Raw genomic sequence first — 24,904 nt, 5'->3', positions numbered from 1 at the left:
TGGCCAAATTAGACCACATGCTTATCAGCAGGGGTAGTAGCCAAGACACCGACATGCCTGAAGCATTGTTGATAGCAAGGCCAAACAAGCTTCCCAAGCTGCAATCACCCTTTACATCCATGAAAAGATTAAAAAGACGATATGCCTGATTCAGAAAGCCACAAATTTATACAAGTTTGAAACAACCCTATCTATTTTTAACTTATTTGTCTTCACTTCATCCATAAAATTTACAACAAAACCATACATTTGGGTAAAAAGCTATCAAAGCAGGAAGTCAATTTGAACAACTACCTCACTATCTAAGCCTACGCTAAAGAGAGAGGGAGAGAGAGAGGAAAAAAAAATAGAGGCCCTTTTTCCCTTTCATCCTCACCGGAATCATTGTACAATTGGCAAAGGTAAATGAAAAAGCATACTCCTCCAAGAAGGAATTATCTCCTGATCACTGCCTACAAGAAGGCAGGAGAACTGGCTGCCTATATAAAATGCCAGTAAACAGGCGTTGAAAGCAACTAAGTCCAGGCGCTACTCATGTATCTCAGCCATCATCAACAAATACAACATCTCGATACATACAGATGGAGGCACCTTTACCAAAGAAACAGTAGTGACAAAATCAAGGATTTACAGCCTGTCGGGGTTTTGGCGGTACATAGCAAGTTTCACCAGAGTCAGGTGGAGTAAGCATAAGAGGATTGCATCTATCAAAAATAATTCGACCCCCACGTCCAATTCTTCCACAGAAACTGGGAAAGTTGACTGATGGTGTAGATTCTCCATCTGGTATTAAAGAAGCCTGTGGCGGAACAATGCCAGCAGCAGCCAACTTTTCTGGATCTAGGGGCTTTGTAAACAACATAACTGGCTCATCTGGATCCTGTATTTATCCCAAAAGAAGATTTTAGTAGCTTACCATATCAGATAAGCTTTTTTTTTTTTTGGTTTTGTGGGGGGGGGGGGGGGGGGGGGGGAGGGAGTGTGGCTGGGGAGAGGAAAGGGGGGTGGTGAAGGGGGCTGGGTAGCAGGAATGGCTGCTGCAACTGTTACTAAAATCTTTTAGCTCAACCAACAAGGGCAAGGAAATATTTGAGGTGATTAAGAGAAAGAACATTTGGGAGACAATTACTGGTTTAGACTACAGGGCAAGTACCAATTTATTCAGCCATCCATTTTGCCGTTTGACATCCCGCCTTGTGCTTGCTGCAGAAGCCATTACCAGTTTTGAATCCATAAAAGGTGGATTTTGTGCAGCCACAGGCCGCAGGTGTGGACGACTGTTAGCAACATCGTCAGAATCAACAAATTCCTCATCACTTGACACCACCTTGCTGGGGAATGATGGCAATCCTGGCAGGGCCAAACTGTCTTCAAGAAGCTCGGTTTCATTCTGAAAATACCGAAACCAGTCACTATCAGTTACTTGACTCAAAACACAACTTGATTTCTTGTAAATGGGCCGATACAGTTTAAAATATCGATCATGCGTACATTGTTAGGGATAAAGCTAACAAGTGAGTAGTAACATAATTGTATGTTCAGAAATGTACTATCAAAAGTCAAACCCATCTACAATGTGCTAAAATGGCAGAAAGAATCTCAAGCATGCACACAGCGAGATATTTTGAAATTTTTCCTCAATGACTGCACGGAAGCCTAGAAGGCAATTCCATTCTCAACCATTTTTTTAGATGCAAGAACAGTGCAAAAACAATGAACGGCAAACTCAGGCTTCGAAGGCTCATTGCCTGCATCTTGCCATTCATGTCTCCGAACTTGTCTCTTTCCATATATGAAGTCATGAACTAGGTCGCACAAGAGAGAATGACGGGTCATAGAGATATGCCCAAAGTCAACTGAGAAGAACCTCAGTGATAAAAGGGAATGACCATGCAGTTTTCAGACATAGAAAACCAAGTTATGCAACACTCTCAAGACTCCAGACTCTAAATTGACATGCTAAGTGAAGATTCACAATAACAAAATGAGCTTTCATCTCTAACAGCCATACTTTACGATCCCCTACTCCCTAGCACCATATATGAGGGCTGTACAAAGATCTTGAGAAGGGCCTCGTGTCATAAAATTTGAGCAGCATGCTGCCTCCTCAATCCTCATTGCAGATAGGAACTTTTAGTGGTGGGATTAACTTTTGGTACATAACTAATTAACGGTGAAATTAACTTTTGGTATATAAATAATTAAGCAACTAGCATCTGTAACATGTGTTGGAAATGCAAATGAGTCAATTCTTACCTTGTACTTCATTTGAATCCTTTGAAGGCTAACCTCGCTCTCCATAACATCTCTTTTCTTCTCTTCTCTCTATACAAAATCATGTTGGACAAATTAGAATTGTCTGGATATAGATATTCAAAGGCATGTTTGATCCTAATTTTACATGTAATATTTCAAAGTCGACAGCTGGCAAAACATACCCTGACCAAAGCATCCAATATGGTTTTTGCTTGTTCAAGATTGCGTCTGACCTGAAACAGTCAATCAAAGAACACATTAATCAAACAACTACAATGTCAAAATAGTAGTATGAACAATATTACAAAGATGTATAGGCCAAAATACTTCAAATAGAGGTTCAATTACAGGAATAGACAGTTATGGTTTAGCTATTTTAACCCAAATCTTTCAATGATGACGCCAGAGAGTGACCTTCATACCTCGACAATATTGTTAAACCTACAATTGCTCTTTTTTCATTTTCTAATATATTAAGCAATCCAATATGCTTGGACAGAATTACTTTTCAAACATTATGCATCACTAAACTGCACAGAACTGCTTATGCAGCCCGCCAACCACAGGGATTGGGCAATATGTATATTGGCTTAGTTAAGTAGCAGATAGTAGCACGTCCATACATATGTTAACGAGTTACAAAGATCTATAGTTTGTCACAGTAACATCCATGATCCATAAATATATTGTTCACCAGAGAGAAGCAAGCAGCATACAAACATACGGATAGGAGTGCAGGCACAAGTACAGTATCATCACATAGAATATATGGCCTTTAGATAAGCAAGGAGATGGGGAAAAAAGAAAACTAAAACAAAGAACAGATGTTTCCATACGAGCTATCAAGCACAAAATGCAAAGAAAAGATATGACCATGCTACAGTGTCAGGCTGCTAACCTGACGAAGCTTTTCAAACGACTGCACATTGTTTTCCCTCCTTTGCATCTAAAAAGGTAATAAGTGGACATGAAAAAATTCCACCTGTCAAATTTCTCTTGCCACAAACTGAAATTGACACAAACCAAAACTTAACTGTCTAGGTCAAATCAACTGGTAAAGCAAGCAGAGGATTTACCCTCCTCGTGTGAAGTCTGTGAGCTTTCTCCCTCGGCCTAAACACATTATAGGGATTGGTGTCATTAACTGGAGGAGGTGGCTGTAAGACAGAATGCAGGAAATAATTGTCATTCAATAACAATAAAGGAATGCGCCAACATAAATAAAATGCAGAAAGGCACTATTGAATCCCAATTATCAAATGTAACAGGCCTCTGTTGAAATTCTAAGACACTAGAGTATCCAAGCAAACTTAAATATGGCAAAGAAAAATACTACCCAAAGGGTTATCTTTCAAAGGCATCTAAAACACATTCAATAAAACCACTCCACAAATGATACGTCACTATTCTTTTATACCTCAACAAGCTGTAAAATCAAGATAAATTTTGACTTGTGCAGTCTGTTGCTTAATAACATTACGAGTCTTCAGCAAGAATGGGTCTGAGACGGAAAACTTGGATTTTTTGTGTATCAAGATATGGTTAGTCAAACTATAATTCAATGCACTGACTTTTGCTCAAGTTGTGGGTATCAGGAACTAAAGGGAATATTGAACTCTGGCAACATCAGTTACAGCTCAGCAATGATAACCATGCAGCACAGAATAACGTAATTTAGATCAAGACTGCAGCAACCAAGCAAGAGAGAAATTTCTGAATCCTTGCAACATTTAAACTTCAAAGCACCAAACAACATACCCAAAACCCAACACTCCCTGGCCAAAATTCAAAAATACACAATGCAAAAGGAATAAGAAGAATAGAAGAAGCAATGGATGAAACTGGAGAAGGATAAGTACAAGAGTGAAAAGAAAAGAACTAATATTTACACAAATACCCATCTACATCAATCTACTAAAACTTTGTCAACTCCTCAATGGAACAAAAATGCGACTGACCTGCAAACGCCGTAGAACAGGCTTTTGCCATCTTTCCCGCTGCAAAAGCCAGAAGCAAAAGGTAAATACAAAATGAGATAGTGTTTAACAGATGTACAGGAATCAGGTAAATTATCCACTAGTGAAATTGTTTGATTATCTTCAATGAACTATCATACGTTGCACAAAACATCGACATAAACAGGTGCTTGCTGGATTTCATGAAAATCTAATCCCAAAAGAGAATTACCGACAATGCATGCTTTTCTTAAATTATGTTATTGCCACAAATGATCCATCTAGAACTTCAAAGCAGCTTTATTGTACTTATTTTAAGGAAGGGGCTTTGAATGTAAACACAATATGCCACAGAATAACAACTATAACAATATTACTAGCAAGAAGCCCTTTGCAAAGACAAAAAACAGCTGTTAACAAGCTATACCTGTTAATCATCAAATCAAAAGTAACTTGGAATTCCAAACTACAGTTTATTTTGAGATTGCAGAAGTGGGATAGAACTACAGATGCTATCAATGCATAACTATTTTTCAAGAAAGATTAAAGATGAACAGTTGACAATACAACTCAAAAAACTAAACCAAGAGTACAAATGGAAGTGAATATGCATGCCTCAGATCAACAACCAAAGACTCTTTATATTATCCTATATTTTCTTCTTTCTTATAAAGCATCAAATCAAGTTGATAACATCTTTTGCCAAGTAAATGCACCAAGGCACATCTAAAATAGATGGACAAGACAGTGCAATTTTGGCAATCTGTGAATCAGGAAATCATGGCAGGGATGCAAGCGATTATAAGGATTCCAGAACAAGTTGAAGCTCCTTGACCATAAGTAGTATTCTCAAACAAGTTCCAGATTGGAAAACCCCAGAGGATAAATCCACATCTCATCCATATGTTTTTTCAGTACCAACGCATGGATGATGCTTACCTTTTCTTTCCAGTAATTGTAAATAGACTGGAAAACTCCGTACTTGATTGACAGGGATTGTAAAGCCTGGCATTGCAAACCAACACAAACTATTACAAGCAGAAAGCTTTCTATAGATACAAATGAAAAACCATTTATCAGATAGATAAACTATATGGAAACCAAGAGAAATGAATATCTGCACATTTCCTGGACAGATGCCAATAGTCTAAACCAAATATGAAAGTTTTTAATGAATGAAAAACCAAGTTCCCACAAGTTGAGCATGAATTGACATCATAATAACCCAAATTGATCTACCATTTGAGCATCTATAACTTTCCTGCATTCACATTCCCAGCCTACCATTAACATAATATGAACCTGTCCATAAAATAAAGAGCCCCAAGCCTATCACAGAGCTTCCTTCACCCACAACTTCAGTTTTACACAACTTTCCAGGCAGTCAATTAACGATATTTTTTGACAAGCTGAGTTTAGTCCACATATAAACATCATATTTTGGTGTACTATAGAAACTTAACTGATGACTGCAGATTGAAATTTGCTATTCGATAATCTTTTCACTGAACAGATTTTGCTCATAATGTACCAGTCAAGCCAAATATAGTCAATCCCATACTTCACCAGCTTTAGCTTGAAGCCATTGCAAACAGGGCGTCATGTTCGGATCAAGAAGTTATATCATGGCTACATTCAACTCCTACATGTCCAAACCATCGCTCTTCCTAAATGTAGCTTTTATTCAACTTAAATCCCTCTTTTCCAATTAAGGATGCTAGATTCCAGAATGAAGTCCCTGATTCCTGTCCTCGAAATAGCCTTAAATTTGACAATATGACAATTACTTGCTAAAACTATAATCAGTCCAATCTTTGCATTGCTTCTTTACAGGCATACAAGTATTAACTCAAGTAGACCTATAAGGCCACCAACTAATGACGTGTTACCTTAACCTGAAGACAAGTATGGCAATCAACTAATACCTTACCTCCAGGCTTCGCATTTAAAGAAAAAATCAGAAAAAGGGAATGACTCATTCAACTAAACAAGCTGACAATGGGTGCTCTCTTTTAATTAGCAAGTTGCCATCCTCAAACATTAAAGCAACTTTTGGACCATGCAAACAAAAAAATTAATATATCTACAAAACAAAAATTTCACCTCAACAGCAGCATCAAAAGTCAGAAGCACAGGAACTGGTGGGCCAAGTGTGGGAGTAATAATTCCTGCTCTTTCCCGAGCCTTATGGTCCAAAACCTCTAACTTAAAAAGAATGGTCTCAAACCTGCATCAAGAGGCAAGCAAATGTCAGTACACGCAGAAGTTTAACAAGAAAAACTAACCAAGAAACAACAAAGGAACCTTGAGCTGTCACCTGATCCAGCATTCACCAAATGTAAAGAGTATCAGAGATGATAATACATTATGGGAATTTAAAAATGAGGAAATTCCAGAGAGTATTTTGACAAAGTCTGGGACACCGATACCTTAAAAGAACTATATGAATAAGCTCATAAAGCATAAAATGGCTAGATTAAATTATCAGACGAGAAAAATATTCCGACCAAGGATGGCATCAGTATTACCTCAGAGGTACTAAAAGAAATATCATACGTAGATTCCCTCCTAGTTACTCTAAACCTATATTAAGCTCTTTTCTTGAACATCCATTAATGGTTTACAGCCCCATTATCTGTTTATTCAGGAGTATAGGTGAGTGCGTCAATTCAAAGCTTAGTCCTTGTTAGCATTTCCTCTCTCTGCTGCTCCTAAATTCAAAAGATTCTCAATAGTAAATAGGTAGTCAAGGCACAAAATCCACAAATTTATACCCCGTCCATCCAACTTGCGGAAGGGATTAAATCTTTTACTCTCTCCATAGAAATACAATAAGAAACAGACATGCGGTAAGAAAGAAAACAAAGCTCATAGTAATTACTTGCTACGTAAAGGAATATGAGCAAATGCATTTTATTCTAAAAAGCAACATTAAAATAATTTGCTTATCTCTTCAATAAGTGATACAAGTACCTTAGAGCTTGTATAGACAACTACTCTATTTATTATCAAGAAGTTCAAAGTTTAGCACCTCTAGTGAGCGAGAGAGACAGAGAGAGAGGAAACAATAAACATTGACTCAGCATAGCTTTCTATACCAAATTCCAAGTAACATTAACATTATTAAGAGTGTGGCACCTCATGGTAAAGCAAAATGATTACCCGCTGCAGACCACAAAGATCCTTACTCTTCATATGGTTAGGATATTTTACATGACATACCATATATGGTTTTCTATCGGCAACAGAAGCACTGAAGACCTATTAATCTGAAAGTGCCGACTAAGCATTTGTCACGGCTTCATTGAGTCATTCACAGACTAATACTTTTATAACTCGGTAAGACAAACATGTTTCTACCGAGTTTAGTCATTCTTCGACAGCTAAACGGTGCAACCAAACTTACCACGAAACAACAAGGCATGTGAAGAAAAAATCATCAGAGCAAAATCATTACTTTTCAGCCAGTAGGATCTTTCTTTCTCTGTTGAACTCTTGTAGCCAATCCTCATCCTCGTTATCGAGATCATATTCGATAAACTCCCCGATCTCAGCTCGAGCTAGAATTTGTCAAACCAAGGGTCAGCAAAAGACAATAACTATCATTGCAAACGCCGAAAAGAAAAAAAAAATCATGGTTCACAGACCTCCTCTTGCACGTAGATACGACGTTGGTTGACCAAAAGTGCGGGAGTAGTCTCTTTCATATGTGTCAACAACCACGAATTGTGGTGTAGGTATTTCAGCAGCAGATTTCTTGCTAGAAACTTGTGGTACCTGAAGAGTAGAATTGTAACTCTGCATGCAACTTAGTATTAAAGGTAGATTTACACTCCCTTTAATTTGTACAGCAAGAATGTTCAAATTTCAAATGAATCTAGACATTAATATTCTATGAAGACTTCCCATTTTGTTGCATAAAATTTGAAAATCATCATATCAACTTCTGGTAAACTATGTAAAAGATCAAATCAAAGCTTAAGATTACTAATGGGCATAAAGACTTTCCTAACTACAGCAGCATTCTAAATATGATATATGATGTGATATCTTGAGGAACAAAATTCCGAAGTTTGGAAGATACCGGAATCCCTGGTTGGCATCCATCATCTTTCAATATTACTTAATTAACAACTTAATGCAGATTCCAGCTATAATAAAAACTTGTTAAACACACAGCTGCCCTAAGGGAAAGATCCCGATCTCTTTTTTCTTTCCAATTTCAAAAATGTTAAGTAGAACTAAGAGGTTGGGCTATTAAAACTAGTTACCAGATAATGAAATTGCAAAACACAAGTCAACCAATCAAAAAGGTTTAACTGGTTAAAAATCAAACCAACCCATGTCACTCCTTTATAATTTTGAGCCACAAAAGTGCTTCCTTCTTTTCTAAACCCACTTCATTTCTTTTCTCATTTAGTCTTCGCCACTTTCTATCTAAAGCTAAGGATCCGAAACTAATTGCTTTGTATTTGCATCTCTCTGGCTAAAATATTATGGTTTCATGTCATTGTGGCTCTACTATCTAATAACATAAGCACGCCCAGTGTCTCCTGATTCATCCATGTCAGACTCATTTTAGACACACGTCAAGATACTATGTCGTATCGTGTCGATTTGTCCAACCGAATACATCTCAGGCTGTAATAACCTTATTAGGCTCTATCTCTAGGTAGTTCAAAAACTTTTTAAGTGATCTCGAGGTTATAATGAAGTTATTAGGATCCTTCTCTATGTGGTTCAAATATTATTCATGTGATTTCTGGGTTATAATTCGCGTTATACAAAATCCTACTTTCTCTTGTAGTACATCCACAGCCAACTCATTTATATGAAGTTTGAAGATATCTATGCAGCATCATGTCAAGTTTGAGTTCAATGTTCCATAGGGCATAACAACATCATTGGCCAGCAACGCCTAAAATAACATCATCATAGCAACACCTAAATCTTTAGGTAAAGATAACTGTATGCCAAAAATAAAATCTAAGGTTGTGTAACCTTATTAGGTTCTATCTCTAGGTAGTTCAAAAAATATTCATGTGATCTCTAGGTTATAATGACATTATTAGGCTCTTGATCTATGTGGTCCAGAAACCTTTCGTGTGATTTCTGAGTTCTAACTCATGCTATACAGAAACCTACATTTTCTTGTAATACGACAGCAGCTAACTCATTTATATGAAGTTCGATATCTACATGGCATCATGTCAACATCGTTGTTCCGAAGGGCATAACAACATCATTGGCCAGCAACTCCTAAAATATGTCAATTTTAAATGGGTTAATTCCACTTTGCACCCTTTAATTATATCAAAAATCTCACTTTGATCCCTAAACTTTAAAATGAAACACTTTAGTCCCTAAACTATAAATTTTATCCCATTTAACTAGGATCATTGAGGAAGTGGAACAGATTTTAGATTTAAGTGGATATACTTTAGGGACTATAATAGAAACAATTTTATATTTTAAGGACTAAAGTAGAATAAGTTATATACTTTAGGGACTAAAATGGAACAAATTTATAGTTTAGAGATTAAAGTGTCCCATTTTAAAGTTTATAGACCAAAGTGAGGGCTTGCATTTAGTTAAAGGGTGCAAAGTGAAATTAACCCATTTTAAATGGTTAAATTGTTATCAACAGATGCATTGTTAATCTTTCTATGATAGATGAAAGTAGCTAAGGCATTATTTCCCATCAAATCTTTGCCCAACATGATCCTGTTATCATGCTAGGCGAGCTAATCCAAGAATTTACTCTTTATTTAAAATGGAGACCATAACATAATGACGGAGCCCCAATTTCTTAGTTCAAGAACAATACCAAAGTCAAGTGCTTGGAGCTTCTATTTAACCTTCTATAAAGCAGCGGCGCCTAACTTCTTGAAGAAAAGGGACTGGAAACAGTGTTATTTTATTTACATTTTTGCATCTCCGATTAGAATTTTGCAACTTCTTTTTTCTTTTGTTGACCATCTTCCGAATGGACATGCATTACTTAGATGTATTCAGTCATTAAAGGATATCTAGCCAGAAGTACACTATGTTCAAAAACCACTTGAAAATTAACAAGCCACATGTTACGTTGTCTGGATAAAGGTTGCAAAATCACAACAATTTAGAGCTATAAGTGAGAAATGGCCAAGTTTCAGATATTGCGCGTGGAAAATAATGTTGACCAGAACATAAAATGGAAAGTTAGTGATATAGGCAATCTGGTAAGAAGAAAAACAGTTAGGTAACTCATTTGACAGTTAGCAATCAGATAATCAATTATCAAAATGCAATAGTCAATTAGAATAGTCTTTCCATACCGCTGGGTAACCGACTCCCAAAAAGATGATCTTGGAATCAAAGGTCAAAAAACCCAAGTTACAACAATTATATGAGGACAATATACCCGATAATCTGGTAGGAATAAAATTAAATGTGGAGAATATACCAGATAATCCAACAAGAAAAAGAAAAGAAGGATTTATAACCTTCACTCGATAAATTTCATATATTCAGTTCAAAAATGATAATTAACATTACCTAAAAACCAATAAGTCAGCAACTAGAAAAAGCTGAATTAACAAATAAAAAAATTTTACTTAATAGATTATGTTCCAGAAAGAATAATTCTCACGGAGAAATCATCAAGAAGCTTGAAAATAGGCCAAACTGTATGAACTGTAAACTTCTCCAAATTTCAAAAGACTGACTGCCGATAAAATCCTTACCACATCTGACACATTTGGCATGCGAAAATTGTCAGCAACATAACTTAATAAGTCTTCCATTTAGGCCTAATGTGGATCTAATTTGTGTAAACACTGCTAGTACAATTTGGGGTTACGGTTGCCTCCCCTTTTCCCTTTACCTGTTTGGTTCAAAAAGATAGAGTTGGGGATGCTCACAAGAAACTCATTTACTTCTAGCACTAATTTTTGCAATCCAAGTGGGACCAACTGAAGAGTAAAGCCGGTTTACTAGCACTTTAGTGGCAAATTGCAATCAACACATGAAGACAAAACTAGGATTGAAAAACAATGAGCAGTGCACTTAATACTTTCCAAACTAAGAGAGAGGGAGGGGAGATTTTTGTACCTCAATGTCAGCCTCAGCAGCAAAGCGGAGTATCTGAGAGTTACGAGTAGTTGTAGGTGTATCATCATCCTCAAAATCCTTTACAGATTTTACAATGGGAAGTTTCTTGTGAATGTCAAGCGGACGCGGCCTAAATGACAATCTACTCATATCAACTCAGCCCTGTTCTGCTCTCATTTCCAATATCAAAATAAACTCACTTCGCTTCACTTGCAATCCACCACTACCGCCACCATCACTCTCTCACCACTTCAGAAAAATAAATATTTTTTGAAAATTGAAAAAAAAAAAAAATCAATCATAATCACTAACGAGCAAGCTAGCAACAAATTTAAAAAGGAAATACCATTTCTAATCAGAATATTAAGATACCTGGGATACAGCATTCATCAATTCCGATTAAGAATCCGTTTTTCAAAAAAAACCCTAATTCGTTTTCTGCAAAATTTCAAAATTCGCGCCTTCCTGCCGTTAAAACCCTAAAATATACATCACGTGAATATGAATACATAATAATACAAATGCATATAAGCATTCATAAATACACGTACTTGTACGCGCATTTCATTCGTATAACGACATAAATACGAGTTTAGATTAAAAACATACCTAAATGCAGAGATTTGCGAGAGCAGGGGAAAGACAACTAGCAAAACGGGAAAGAAGAATTTGAATTGAGTGAAATTTAACTGTTTAAGTGTGTGTTGTGCGTGTGCTTTTTGTTTTGCTGGGAAATTTGGGGCTTTTGGAGAGGCAGAGGGGAGAAAATAGATTAAGGGGGCAGGGGCTATGGTGAAGAGAAAAGCTCCAGACCCGATTACCCGAACCTTTAAAGCAGTGAATCTGGGCGCGAGTTTTAATTGTGTATGGATGTAACTGTTGCTTCGAGGAAGAAGACGGGTCGGTCCTTTGTAAATGTCCCAAATGTAATGGAAGGCTGTATCCTTCGGGCCAACTGGCTATACTCCGTCACCATACCAAAATGGGCTTTGGTGTGGTCCAGAACCCAAATTGGGAAAATTTGGAAAAGTTTTTCGTTTATATTTTTCGGTGAATTTATACGTAGAATACCTTGTCATCATCGATTGTTTAGTCTCTAAGTAACAAAGACGATCAAAATTTCAATGAAGAGCTTAGAATCGTTTGAATTGCTATTTTTAGAAATTTTAATTGAAAATGTATCGTAATAATTTTATCTATATGAGATGCAAGAGATAAAAATAATTACAAAAAGTTCACAAAAGAATATAAAATTTTTTCTATAAAAACCATCAATTCAAACAAAACCTAAGGCTACTAATCAACATGAATATGAATTTTCCCAAAAAAAAAAGACATGTTTCCATTCATAAATTCCAATTAATTCAGCAGAAACTTTAGAGTAACTATTCTCGATTTCTTTTAATTTTGTTTGTCCTTTTCTCGACTTTGCACTAATATAGAATAGGATATTAAGAGTCCTTTAAGGTTAAAAAGAAGAAAACCAATAAGTTGGAAAAAATTATTCCATCTATTAATCATCAAGGTTTATTAGTTTTATATATCATTTCGCTTATATGTAGCAAATTATAAATTGTACATTTATATATTAGCAAACAAGTACTCAACAACCATCGCATCCTCTCTTGTCGACATAATTTTTCCTCTCAAGAAATAACTAAACCATTATTTTACAAGCTAACTAAATTTTTAATTCGTGCAGTGCAAGGATAATTAGTTAATTACACGAGAAGCTAAAAAATTATAGAAATTTCAAATGGAGTAAACAATACAAGGATATTTTAGGTTCATAATTACTTGCATCTGATATTCTTTAGGTAAAGGTGTTTAGATGGTTAATGCGAGGAATGCGAATAATATTTCTCTCTTCCATTTACCATATTAGTTAGAAGGCAACTTATCAAAATAAATTCATGGCTTTAGAAGGTTAACAATTATATATGAAAGCAAAGCATATAAATGCATATTCATATGCTACAAAATAGAAACATAAATGGAAAGTGAAAAAAAAAGTAAACAAATAAAGGAATCGCAAAAATCTCACCCTGCATCGTTTCACAAACTAAAATCATTTACCTCAGTGAGAGTAAATTTAGCACGGTAGTTTTAAGTTAAAACCAGTTAAAACTTTTACCTCTTTACTGTCATTTTTATTTTCATGTGAATTCTTCCTGGTGCCAAGTTCAACTAGTTTTCGTTTTTTCACCATTTTCGATTTTCTTCTTTAAGCAGCCCAGCCAGAGAAAAGCATTTCTGCTAGTCTTGCTTGCTTCTTCCTTCTTCTCTCTAATTTTGGTTGCCCTGAAGCTTCAGCCAGGCTTTCAACTGAATATCCATTGGAATTGGAATGCCACCGCACCGGACCGCAATTGGAGGCCTCGATCCAATCCTGTAACGAGAAGGGAATTCCCTGTTAGATCCGTACCCTGTTTCTTGTATAAACTTCAACTTATTTGAAATTGTTGGACAAAATTTAGACTGAAAAAAAATGCTGAGGTTAAAGGCTTTTCGTCCCACAAATGATAAGATCGTCAAGATCCAAATGCACCCAACTCACCCCTGGCTTGTCACCTCCGATGCATCCGATCACGTCTCCGTTTGGAATTGGGAACACCGCCAGGTTTTTCCTTTTAACATTTTTCCATTTAAAACACTATATCTGGGTTTTGGCCTATTTGTATTGGAATTACTTCGGTTATTTTGCTTCTCCTTTCTGTTTCTCGAATTTTGATTGGTTGTGTATACATATATTTTTTGTGGGTATTAGGTGATTTATGAGCTGAAAGGTGGGGGTGTTGATGAGAGGCGTTTGGTTGGTGCTAAATTGGAGAAGCTCGCAGAGGGCGAGTCAGGTACCCTTTATTGCTTTACGATTTCTCTGCATTTTTTCTGGGTCGAATTTTCCATATGGGTTTTAATGGTTAAATAAGTTTGAGCAATAGGTTACCAAATGACACATTGTGGATATGTGCCCTCATTGAGCTCTGAGAGCTGTGAAATCTGTATTCATCTAAGTGTTAGTATAAAGTTTAAAATTTGAGTACTGCTACGAGTAAACGTCTTAGCTGGAATGCTAGTGAACTCTGACTATTATGGCATACTGCAACCTTTGTTTTCATCTTTCTTTGTATGCTGCGACTCTGTTTCTTCCCCTGTTTGTGTCGCAATATTTGAATTTGAAATTTTACGTGAAGAATAATATTTAAGACAGAGTAGGTGGAGATTAGTACTATTACAGGGTTTTGCAAATTGATGGAACTTTTGGGAATTGATGGTTTAAATTTCCAAATTTTATTCCTAAAATTCAGTTGTAGCTGCTGCTCAGGGATGCTTTGGTTTATTAGAAGCTAGAAACCAAAATACAAGAAATTTTGCAACCTGAATTTGCTTGGTTTCCAAGTCTTGTTTAATCATGAAATGCTTTCCCCTCATTTGTTCTTGGAATAAGTCATTATTTATTTGTACCCCAGAGCCTAAAGGGAAACCTACAGAAGCAATCAGAGGTGGGAGGTAATGGATCAATCCCCTGACTTGCCAAAATTTCTGACTTTTGTGGATTTGTTTGTTAAACCTGAGCCATTCAGTGCATGGTTGAAGTGTTAAGCAGGTAAGCTTTTATGATGATGATGTGCGGTTTTGGCAACTTTGGCGCAACCGCTCTGCTGCTGCTGAGGCTCCATCCGCTGTGAATAATGTTACTTCGGCTTTTAGTACTCCAGCCCCTTCAACTAAAGGACGGCATTTTCTTGTAATATGTTGTGAGAACAAAGCCATTTTTCTAGATTTGGTGACAATGCGTGGGCGTGATGTTCCAAAGCAAGATCTTGACAACAAATCACTTCTTTGGTAAGGCATTGCTTCATATAATTCGGTATGTTCTTAAAAACTTGAGGATGGGATTATTTTGCTCAACTCTTTTATGCTATGTTACTCAGACTCAGTAATCAAGTCCTATTGACATGGCTACACTAGTGCAAAATGGAGAGTCGGCCACGGTAAGGTAGTGCAAAGTTGAGAGTCCGAGTAACATAGCTTTTATGTATGTGAGAGTCCATTAGTCAGAATATCACCAACAGGAGCTTGAATAATCATGCATCCTTAAGGTGCAAAACTAGTTACATAATCAAATGAATGATGTGGGTTACCATGTGCAACTCGGACGGAAGCAAACAAACGGAGATACATACTTTCTTTTTGGTGTTCTTGCTTGTGATTAAGTCAATTGATGCAAGGGGCTGCCTTTGAAAGAGTCTTAAGTTACATTGTAGTAAAGGATGGCATACTTATTTGGGTTACTTAACAATTGACATCTCCTTCCAAGAAAATTCATTTCTTCCCTCTATATCTCCAATTTTGGTGGTCCCTCACATTAAACTTATATTCTTAATCTTTTATAAGATGGGTCTTTCTTCTCCAAGGCTGTAATTGGGAGCATATAAGCTGAACAGAGACTCTGATAAGAGTTAAATTTCCACTCATCGAAAGGTTTTATGATACTAGGATAGATCCCCATGTTACTGCTATACCTCATTAATCTACACCAAAAGGATGGTTAGTTCTGCAATTGCATCATTTAAATCCAACAGATAATCTAATTTACTGGAATTCCTGCTTTGCTGGGGCCCCTTAACTATGATATGCATTGCACCTTTCATATGGCAACTACGTGGCTGTTTCAAACTATTCCCAGATGATATAACAAAAGTTAGATTATCGATTTTCTCCATCTCTCTCTCTCTCTCTCTCTCTCTCTCTCTAAATTTTTTGAATGTCTTTGTGACAGTATGGAATTTCTGGCAAAGTCGGCGGCTAATGAGGGTCCTCTAGTGGCTTTTGGTGGATCAGATGGTGTAATAAGAGTCCTTTCAATGATAACGTGGAAGGTTCCTTCTTCTAAGTGCTTTGCTCTTTTAATTTGGCCATTGATATTTTGCCCAGTTGTGTCTGAGAATATGAAAGTGCCAAGGATTGGTGTGATGTGGTTTCTCTTCCCTCTGCAGCTTGCTCGTAGGTATACTGGAGGTCACAAGGGGTCAATTGCTTGTTTGATGACCTTCATGGCTTCATCTGGCGAGGTAGTTTCTCTAAGTCTGTCAACCCTTTCTTTTTAGTTTGAATCTATTATTAAGTGTTTCTCTCTTCCTTTTGTATATGTAGTGTATCTTAGTTTATAGGAGGAAGCATCCGTAGCTTGGTGTGTTGAAATTGATATGTCACAATTCTCTAGTGGATGTCCTTTGTTTTATTAGTCATCTTTGTACTGGTGAATATTACATCTCCTTGTATTTTGGCACAGGCATTTTTGGTTTCTGGCGGTAGTGATGGTTTGCTTGTCCTGTGGAGTGCAGATTATGGGCATGATTCACGAGAACTTGTGCCTAAGCTGAGCTTAAAAGTAGTATTCTTCTTAACCAGTTGCTGTACATTTTAATTGTTTTTCTTCCCTTCTTGTCTTTTCACTCTAGTTACTTTATAAAATTATGTTTAACTTGTACTTGATCTGCTAATGCCTTTTCTTAGATTCCTTGCTATTCATGTATCAGGATGAAGAGTGTCTCTTCTCTTTCCTATGTAACATAGTCTGTTGTTTAGGTGCTAAATTTTGACTTTTTGAAATGTTAAAGTTGCTTCTCTGACTCCAATACCCAATTCTTTGTATTTATATCCCGGTTAAGTTCTTTCATATACTGATTTGCTAAGATAGCGAAATCACAAGAGGTAATAAGTTTTTCTGGGTAGGTCTAGTATTATTTGGAAAAAAGTTCCTTGAGGTGGTGCGCACCATTTAGCTTCAAAACAGAGTTTGGATTCAGAAAAAGTGAACTAATTTTTTTATTCAAGTGGATGTTACTAGTTGTCGTTCATTCTGGAATGACATACTTCTTAGGGAGTGATGCAAAATTTACTGTTAGGTTGTCCTTACAGGAACTTTTTTTTACTTCTTCTTTAGCTATTCATTTTGTATTTTATATCATAAATACGCATTTAAGCTCTTTTTACCTGGATGATTAATAGTTGCAATTTGCAGTAACAGGATTTGTTAACACTTTTACGTTGACTGCAATAGTATTCTGGAAAACTCTTTCATTCATTTTCCTACAACAATTTTTAGGCCCATGAAGGTGGTGTTACAGCTGTCGAGCTGTCTAGAGTGATTGGTGGTGCACCCCAGCTAATCACAATTGGTGCAGACAAAACTTTAGCTATCTGGGACACGATTTCGTTTAAGGTGTTGTATTGATTGTTTTTAGTTGTATTGTCTCCTTTACAGTGTGAAAGTTGATTTATGCCTGTGCCTTTGCTTGTTCCAATCGTTTTCCCTTTTCCAGGAATTGCGTCGAATAAAACCTGTGTCAAAATTGGCTTGTCATAGTGTGGCATCCTGGTGCCATCCTCGGGCTCCCAACCTTGACATCCTAACCTGTGTCAAGGATTCTCATATATGGTATGCTTATTTCATTCCGCTTTATCTGATGTTACTAATTTGCTAATATTTGTTTTATGCATACTCGAAAGAGACTGCTGTGATGGAGAAGCCTTTGATTTATGACTTTGGATGAAGAAAATAAATGTTTTCCTTCGCAGTGGAAATTTTGATGTCTTTTGGACCCTTTTTTACAGGGCTATTGAGCACCCAACTTACTCTGCTCTTACAAGGCCATTATGCGAACTGTCCTCATTAGTGCCACCTCAACTACTTGCATCTCATAAGAAGCTAAGAGTATGTTTCTAGTCTTTCATTTGTTGTTGCTGATCTTTTTTGACTTGATATGTTGAGATCTTGAATTTAGTTTTGCAGATAGAGTTTTCTCTAACAACTTAAATTAAGATAACTTCTTTTTTGCGCACTGCATTGTGTTGAAATTTCATCCCATGAACTTTTTTGTTTGCGCACTGCATTGTCTTAACATGGATGAGGTCTTCTGATTGTTGTAGCCAAGTCGATCCTGGATTAGAAGTGAATGTTAGAATTATTAGCAATTTTAGATGAGAAACATTCAATGTGCTATTTTATCAGTGGAAATTTGGCAATAACTGATAGTTAGGTGGCCTATGTTGTCAAGACTAGACAAGTGACTTAATCAATGACCTTAAGGTAAGATTACAAGACGCATTCTCATGAAATCAAGTGCCACACAGAGAATAGGACCATGGAAAGTGACACTGCTCATGTAGGTTAAGGCCAGAACTCATCCTCTCTTGGGACCTAGCAAATAATTCCTAACCCAATAGGTCTTCCTTCAGCCAAATTTACTAGCACCTCGAGTGTAGCTCACAAATAGGCTCGAGTCTCACATGTATTTTATGCATGAAAGTCTTCTGCACTTTTCATGTTTTAAAAATTTAATTTTGGCTTTACAAATCAAGGTCAAGCATGTTAACACGAGCTCAGGTTGATGCTTAATGTTCAACTTGGATTTACAAGTTTAATGCCCTATGTGTGTGGATCTATGTGTGTCTGTACATTTTAACCATAATATGATGATCAAAGAAGGCCAGCTTTTATGGCCTACCTTCATTCCTTTCTGATGGACAGTCCTATTGGCCAATAGTAATCTCTTTTCTTCAATACCAAGAAGAGGATAAATATAAAGTTATAGAACTTTTTCTTGGAACTGGCTGTGTTGGTTTTTTAGGGCATAAATTAAGAAACAACACCTTAGTGTTGCGAAAAAAGGGCTAACAAAAGACTTGTATTGAAGGCTGAAAATAACCTTATGTCTTCATTGATCAACTCACTATTTATGGTATTTACATGAAACAAACATAATTTCCAGCTAACAACTCTCCATAAAAATCTAAACAAAATGACTTGCTAACAAATTAACACAATCTAAGTTTTAGCAAAAATATTTGTTAACAACTCGACATGATTTTCTGTTAACAAATATCCTAACAATAGCATTTATTCAACAATTAACTAACTTATTCTAGTACCAAATGAATCTAGAAAAATCTGCAAAAGTTGGCATATCTCAATAGGCTGCCCAAGTGTCCAGAATTAGGTTATCTCGTATGGATATTCTGTACAAAGAACTCTATGAAGAATATAATACTCGTTGACTTTCTTATGCAGGTCTATTCTATGGTTGCACATCCTCTTCAGCCTCATTTTGTTGCTACTGGAACCAATATTGGTATCATTGTTTGTGAGTTCGATCCTAGATCTCTTCCACCTGTAGCTGCACTGCCAACAGCTCCAGGAAGCCGAGAACATGCTGCTGTATATGTCATTGAGAGGGAATTGAAGCTAGTACAATTTCAATTATCTAATACAGTGAATCCGGCACTTGGGAGTAATGGTTCCTTGAGTGACACCGGAAGGATCAGGGGAGATGCACCTGATCAACTGCATGTTAAGCAAATCAAAAAGCATATTAGTACTCCCGTTCCACATGATTCATACTCGGTTCTTTCTGTGAGCAGTTCTGGGAAGTATGTGCTCCATGATTTTTGCTTCTACACTTTAATGTCTGGGAAGAATATTGATTATTGTTACTAAGATATTGTCAATCAAATTTCAAATATTCAAATTATTTTCAGTTGTTGTTTTGTTTTTGTTATCTCTCTTCCTTGCCTTTTATATTTATGCTTGACGCATAACACTTTAGTGGAAAGGATTGTTGGAGTATTTGTTTATTCAGTTTCTGGAATTTCGCTGCTAATACAATTTATTGAACTGCTTTTTTCTATCATGGATCACAGGTACCTGGGTATTGTGTGGCCTGACATTCCATACTTCTCCATTTACAAGGTCAGTGATTGGTCAATTGTTGATTCAGGCAGTGCAAGGCTTTTGTCTTGGGACACGTGTCGAGATAGGTTTGCGATACTTGAATCTGCTGTAACTCCTAGAATGCCTATAATGCCTAAAGGCTCGTCAAGAAAAGCTAAGGAAGCTGCTGCTGTTGCAGCACAAGCAGCTGCTGCTGTTGCAGCACAAGCAGCTGCAGCTGCTGCTTCAGCTGCTTCATCCGCCAGTGTTCAAGTTCGCATACTTCTGGATGATGGGACATCAAATATATTGATGAGGTCAGTTGGCAGTCGCAGTGAACCAGTCATTGGTTTGCACGGGGGTGCACTACTTGGTGTTGCTTATCGAACGTCGCGAAGGGTCAGTCCTGGGGCTGCTACTGCTATTTCAACAATTCAGTCAATGCCCTTGTCCGGCTTTTCAAGTGCTGTTTCCTCTTTCAGTGCTTTAGATGATGGTTTTTCTTCTCAGAGACCTTCAACTGAAGCAACACCATTGAACTTCCAACTATACAGCTGGGAGAGTTTCCAGCCAGTTGGTGATCTTCTTCCTCAGCCTGAATGGACTGCATGGGATCAAACAGTTGAGTATTGTGCTTTTGCCTATCAGCATTACATAGTCATATCTTCTTTGCGTCCTCAGTATCGGTGTTTGGGAGATGTGGCAATTCCTCATGCTACTGGGGCTGTTTGGCACCGGAGGCAGTTATTTGTTGTCACACCGACTGCGATAGAGTGTGTTTTTGTTGATGCTGGTGTTGCACCTATTGATATAGAAACCAAGAAAAGAAAAGAAGAGATGCGACTTAAAGAGGCTCAGGCAAGAGCTGTTGCAGAACATGGGGAATTAGCATTAATTACAGTTGATAGCCAGCAAACTACATCACAAGATAGGGTAAAATTGAGACCGCCAATGCTCCAAGTTGTGCGATTAGCTTCTTTTCAGCATTCTCCCTCTGTGCCTCCATTTCTAAGTTTGCCAAAGCAATCTAAAGGTGAGAATGATGATTCAGCAATGCCAAGAGAGGCGGAAGAAAGGAAAGTCAATGAAGTTGCTGTTGGTGGTGGTGGAGTTGCTGTTGCAGTTACTCGGTTTCCAGGTGAGCAAAAGCGACCAGTTGGACCTCTTGTAGTTGTGGGTGTTCGAGATGGTGTCCTTTGGCTTATAGATAGGTACATGTGTGCCCATGCAATATCCCTTGGCCATCCTGGTATTCGTTGCCGATGTCTTGCAGCCTATGGAGATGCAGTTAGTGCAGTGAAATGGGCTAGTAGGCTGGGCAGAGAACATCATGATGATTTAGCACAGTTCATGCTTGGGATGGGTTATGCTACTGAAGCACTTCATTTGCCCGGGATATCCAAGAGGCTGGAATTTGATCTGGCCATGCAGAGCAGTGATCTTAAAAGAGCTCTTCAATGCCTTCTAACAATGAGCAACAGCAGGGATTTAGGACAAGAAACTCTTGGTTTGGACTTGAATGACATCATGAGTCTAAATGCAAAAAAGGAAAATGTTGTCGATGCTGTAGAAGGGATAGTTAAATTTGCGAAGGAATTTTTGGATCTTATAGATGCTGCAGATGCAACTGCTCAAGCTGACATTGCCCGTGAAGCTCTTAAGCGTTTAGCTGCTGCTGGGTCCTTGAAGGGAGCTTTACGTGGACATGAGTTGCGAGGACTTGCTTTGCGTCTTGCAAATCACGGGGAGTTGACAAGGCTGAGTGTATGTTAATCATGTTTGGTTCTTTTTTATTGCATGCTTTTGCAATGTTTGCCAATCTGTTGACAAAAAATGCCATAGAATGTTTCTTATGTTCTGTCTCTTAATCTGTTACCAGTTTTGGAAAAAGTATAGAATTCCAGGTAATGCCATGCTAGAATTTTCGAAGACATAGTTAATTGCCACTTCATCTAAAAGGTCGAATCCTTAGAGAATAGGGTAGTCAATTTATCTATGCACTCTGACATAACCTCTCTGATGTGTTATTTTTGGATAGCCAAGCATGTAAATCTACAGCAAGGGGTGGTAGAAGGACTTGAGAGCATGACCCTATACTTGCTTTTACTAATGTCATGTGACTGTACACGAAAGCATCTTGCACCAAAACTTTTTTTGACTTCATGATCTTGTGCCAAGGATAGGTTGTGGTGGAAATCTTTCAGCAACTGAGGATGCTTTTATGTCTATATTCCTCTCACTTGCCAGTTTTGCATCTGCTGAGAATGATAAGATTCTTGAATTGCAAGCCTTCAATGAGATTTTTTTGGCTCTATTAAAAGGAAGTACGTGGATATGTACAGAACTTAACGTATCACTGTGGAATGAACAGAACCTTTAGAATCATTGGGTTACATCTTTCTTTGAGTTAGAATGTAACATATAAATCACGGAATGTAAAAGATGAGAATGATTAATAAGCAATTAGCAGGATGGTTGTCTACCAAGTACTTTTTATGGATGAATTTAGCTGTATTTATGGAGGCTTAATGGCTCCTTCAGGATCATATAGATGCTCTCTAATTTTCTGCAACTCCGATGTTTAAATTAGATATCTTTCTTCTTCCCTTGTCTCCGTAGTGACTGTAAAAGCATCTTTTTCAGAATCTGGTCAACAATATGATATCGGTCGGCTCAGGGAGGGAAGCAGCATTTGCTGCTGCTGTTTTGGGAGACAATGCTCTCATGGAGAAAGCATGGAAGGAAACTGGGATGCTTGCTGAGGCTGTGCTCCATGCTCAGGTATAATTTTCTATCTTTGCAGTTTTGTTCTTGTAATGGAATTTAGAACTTTAATTTGACCATCGTAAATCTTTACACATCACAGGCTCATGGGCGACCTACACTGAGGAGTTTGGTTCAGGAATGGAATAAAGAGCTACAGAAGGAGATGGAACCCATTCCCTCATCGAAAACAGATGCTGCTACTGCATTTCTGGCTTCCCTCGAGGAACCTAAGTTCACAAGTTTGGCCGATGCTGCAAAGAAGCCCCCAATTGAAATTCTGCCTCCAGGAATGGCATCTCTGTATGGTCCTAATCCTGGTCAGGGCAAACCTCCTCCAGCCGCTCAAGGTCAAAAGCAGCAGACGGCTAAGCAGTTGCTCTTGGAAGGACCAAATGCCACTGCTCAAAATGCATCGGCTCAATCAGAAATGGTTGCCCCAACTACATCAGAATCCATTGCTCCGCCCAAATCAGATTCTGATGCTCCGAATACATCACAATCAGGTACCGCACCTACATCAGAGTCTAGTGTGCCACCTTCTGAGTCAGGTGCGACCTCATTGGAGGCGGACACTTCAGTTCCTCCAGAATCAAATACTGAAGTACCTGCAGAGTCAAATGGAAAAGCTGCAGAAAACCAAAGGCCCGTTTCATCAACTGGTGTCGACAATCCAAATGCAACACCAGAAAGTGTGCCTTCGGTATCCAGTAATAGTCCATCCACATCAGACACTGCTTCCCATCCACCAAACAATCAGGGTGCAGATGTTAACTCAGCACCTCCAATGATTGATTTCTCCTGACGGGCAGTCTACCTGCTGATTGCGTTATTACCTGTGTACACTAGTCACTCTTTTTATTCAGCCCACTGTATAGAGAAACTTTGTGAATTGAACGCTTGTCTTATGCGATAGGGAGCTTCACGATTGTACACATTTCTTGAAATTGGTCGGTGGGAGGTTTTGCTCCCAGCGCCCATTGTAGTTGCATACCGGGGACGACAATGTTTTGGGCGAGTACTGAGTACCCCTCCTTTTGTACACATTAGTTTGTCAAATTTTTGTCTTTACTTTTTTTTTTTTTTGGTTTTCTTGTGTAGAGATTCTAGTAGACTGATGACAGCTTGCAGTTTATAGAACCTTATTGTACCATCAATCTTGATCAAAACCCTCTTGCCTTGTACCGCAATTCTTCATCAAAGTATTTGCTATGTTGAAATTGGGTGATTATGCTTTTCATTCTTTTTTAAATAGATTAAATGTTGATAGCATTTAATCGTCCAACTTTTAGATATTTTAATTGTTATCTTAAGGAAACTCTTTTAGCTCCAATGAAAGCAAACCTTTTGCATTGAAAAATTGCTACCATCTATTTCTATGATGTGGCCTTGTTTGGAAAGGAATTTTCTATCAAAAATCTCTACATTTTTCGTGAACATATTTTTCAATCATTTTTTTATTTTATATATATCAAATTGTTAAAGTATATTTTTTTCAAAAACTCCAAAAAATTGCAATCCAAACGCAACCAATTTTTTTTATAAAAATTTCAGAAAATTGTAATCCAAACACAACCAATTGCAAAACACTTCAAAGTAGTACAGCTGTGAGCGTAGCAAAGAGAATGGGCAAACGTCTATCTCAGTCTTTACTGCAAGCACGATTTAGACGAATAGAAATCTAGCAGTCAGACCTAGCATAGATGATACTATACAAAAAAAGTATAAAGGTCGTATAAAAGTGAAAATTTGAAAAGGAAAAAGGGCCTCTATTTGTTTTTTCCTCTCTCTCTCTCTTTTATAGCTAGTTTGGGAGGAAGGAAATGGATAGAAAAGAAAGGTTTTGAAAGGATTATAAATTTTTTTCATCGTTTGAGAGCAAAAGTGAGAAAGAAAAGAAAGGATTTGGAAAGACTTCACTTCCCTTTGTATATTGGAAAACTTTCTGCCCAAAGTTGGGCGGAAAAGGAAGGAAGGCACGGTGCTTTAAGTGAATTTTTCAATATGACAATATTGCTCTCAAAATCATGATACAAAAATTTTTAATTTCCGATGAATCCCTCAACTTACTTAATTCACATTTGTTTACAAAAATGACAAATTTGTAAAGTAACTTATTTGA

At 37.4% G+C, this 24,904-nt stretch overlaps 2 protein-coding genes across 4 annotated transcripts; one reads left to right on the top strand and one right to left on the bottom strand.

Annotated features, from left to right (window-relative positions):
* Positions 1 to 146: 146 nt before the first annotated feature.
* Positions 147 to 12,262, bottom strand: LOC113729477 (uncharacterized). 3 transcript variants are annotated; one of them, XM_072081044.1, is made up of 14 exons: positions 11,913 to 12,262; positions 11,676 to 11,782; positions 11,304 to 11,552; positions 7,859 to 8,009; positions 7,669 to 7,771; positions 6,315 to 6,438; positions 5,151 to 5,216; positions 4,215 to 4,253; positions 3,333 to 3,413; positions 3,155 to 3,202; positions 2,439 to 2,489; positions 2,257 to 2,325; positions 1,154 to 1,390; positions 147 to 880 (listed from the first exon to the last, which is right to left on the bottom strand). In XM_072081044.1, the coding sequence occupies exons 3-14, from the start codon at positions 11,451 to 11,453 to the stop codon at positions 620 to 622; spliced, it is 1,380 nt and encodes a 459-aa protein (XP_071937145.1). In that variant the 5' UTR covers positions 11,454 to 11,552; positions 11,676 to 11,782; positions 11,913 to 12,262; the 3' UTR covers positions 147 to 619. The 3 variants fall into 3 exon arrangements, with proteins under 3 accessions (XP_071937145.1, XP_071937146.1, XP_071937147.1); XM_072081045.1 differs by having other exon boundaries at positions 11,676 to 11,741; XM_072081046.1 differs by having other exon boundaries at positions 7,859 to 7,988; positions 11,913 to 12,254.
* Positions 12,263 to 13,443: 1,181 nt separating this feature from the next.
* On the top strand, positions 13,444 to 23,972 carry LOC113733066 (uncharacterized). Its single transcript, XM_027259210.2, has 14 exons — positions 13,444 to 13,923; positions 14,071 to 14,155; positions 14,774 to 14,813; positions 14,901 to 15,149; positions 16,087 to 16,186; positions 16,304 to 16,378; positions 16,600 to 16,698; positions 17,416 to 17,532; positions 17,633 to 17,748; positions 17,925 to 18,024; positions 19,381 to 19,739; positions 20,010 to 21,783; positions 22,663 to 22,800; positions 22,886 to 23,972. Exons 1-14 carry the CDS (start codon positions 13,792 to 13,794, stop codon positions 23,585 to 23,587), a joined length of 4,086 nt encoding a protein of 1,361 aa, XP_027115011.1. The 5' UTR covers positions 13,444 to 13,791; the 3' UTR covers positions 23,588 to 23,972.
* Positions 23,973 to 24,904: the final 932 nt, after the last annotated feature.

Source organism: Coffea arabica, chromosome 2e, assembly GCF_036785885.1.
Source record: "Coffea arabica cultivar ET-39 chromosome 2e, Coffea Arabica ET-39 HiFi, whole genome shotgun sequence".
Taxonomy (NCBI): domain Eukaryota; kingdom Viridiplantae; phylum Streptophyta; class Magnoliopsida; order Gentianales; family Rubiaceae; genus Coffea; species Coffea arabica.
This window is presented reverse-complemented; position numbering and strand designations above follow the sequence as displayed.

Bases quoted from the DNA above. Each gene is read 5' to 3' on its own strand.
- LOC113733066 (XM_027259210.2), top strand. From the start codon at position 13,792: ATGCTGAGGTTAAAGGCTTTTCGTCCCACAAATGATAAGATCGTCAAG. The intron at 15,150-16,086 runs GTAAGGCATTGC...TCTTTGTGACAG, and splicing joins GACAACAAATCACTTCTTTG to TATGGAATTTCTGGCAAAGT. The intron at 16,379-16,599 runs GTAGTTTCTCTA...ATTTTGGCACAG, and splicing joins TCATGGCTTCATCTGGCGAG to GCATTTTTGGTTTCTGGCGG.
- LOC113729477 (XM_072081044.1), bottom strand. From the start codon at position 11,453: ATGAGTAGATTGTCATTTAGGCCGCGTCCGCTTGACATTCACAAGAAA. The intron at 6,439-7,668 runs GTAATGATTTTG...CTCTTGATGCAG, and splicing joins AAGATCCTACTGGCTGAAAA to GTTTGAGACCATTCTTTTTA. The intron at 881-1,153 runs GTACTTGCCCTG...GGATAAATACAG, and splicing joins ATGGATGGCTGAATAAATTG to GATCCAGATGAGCCAGTTAT.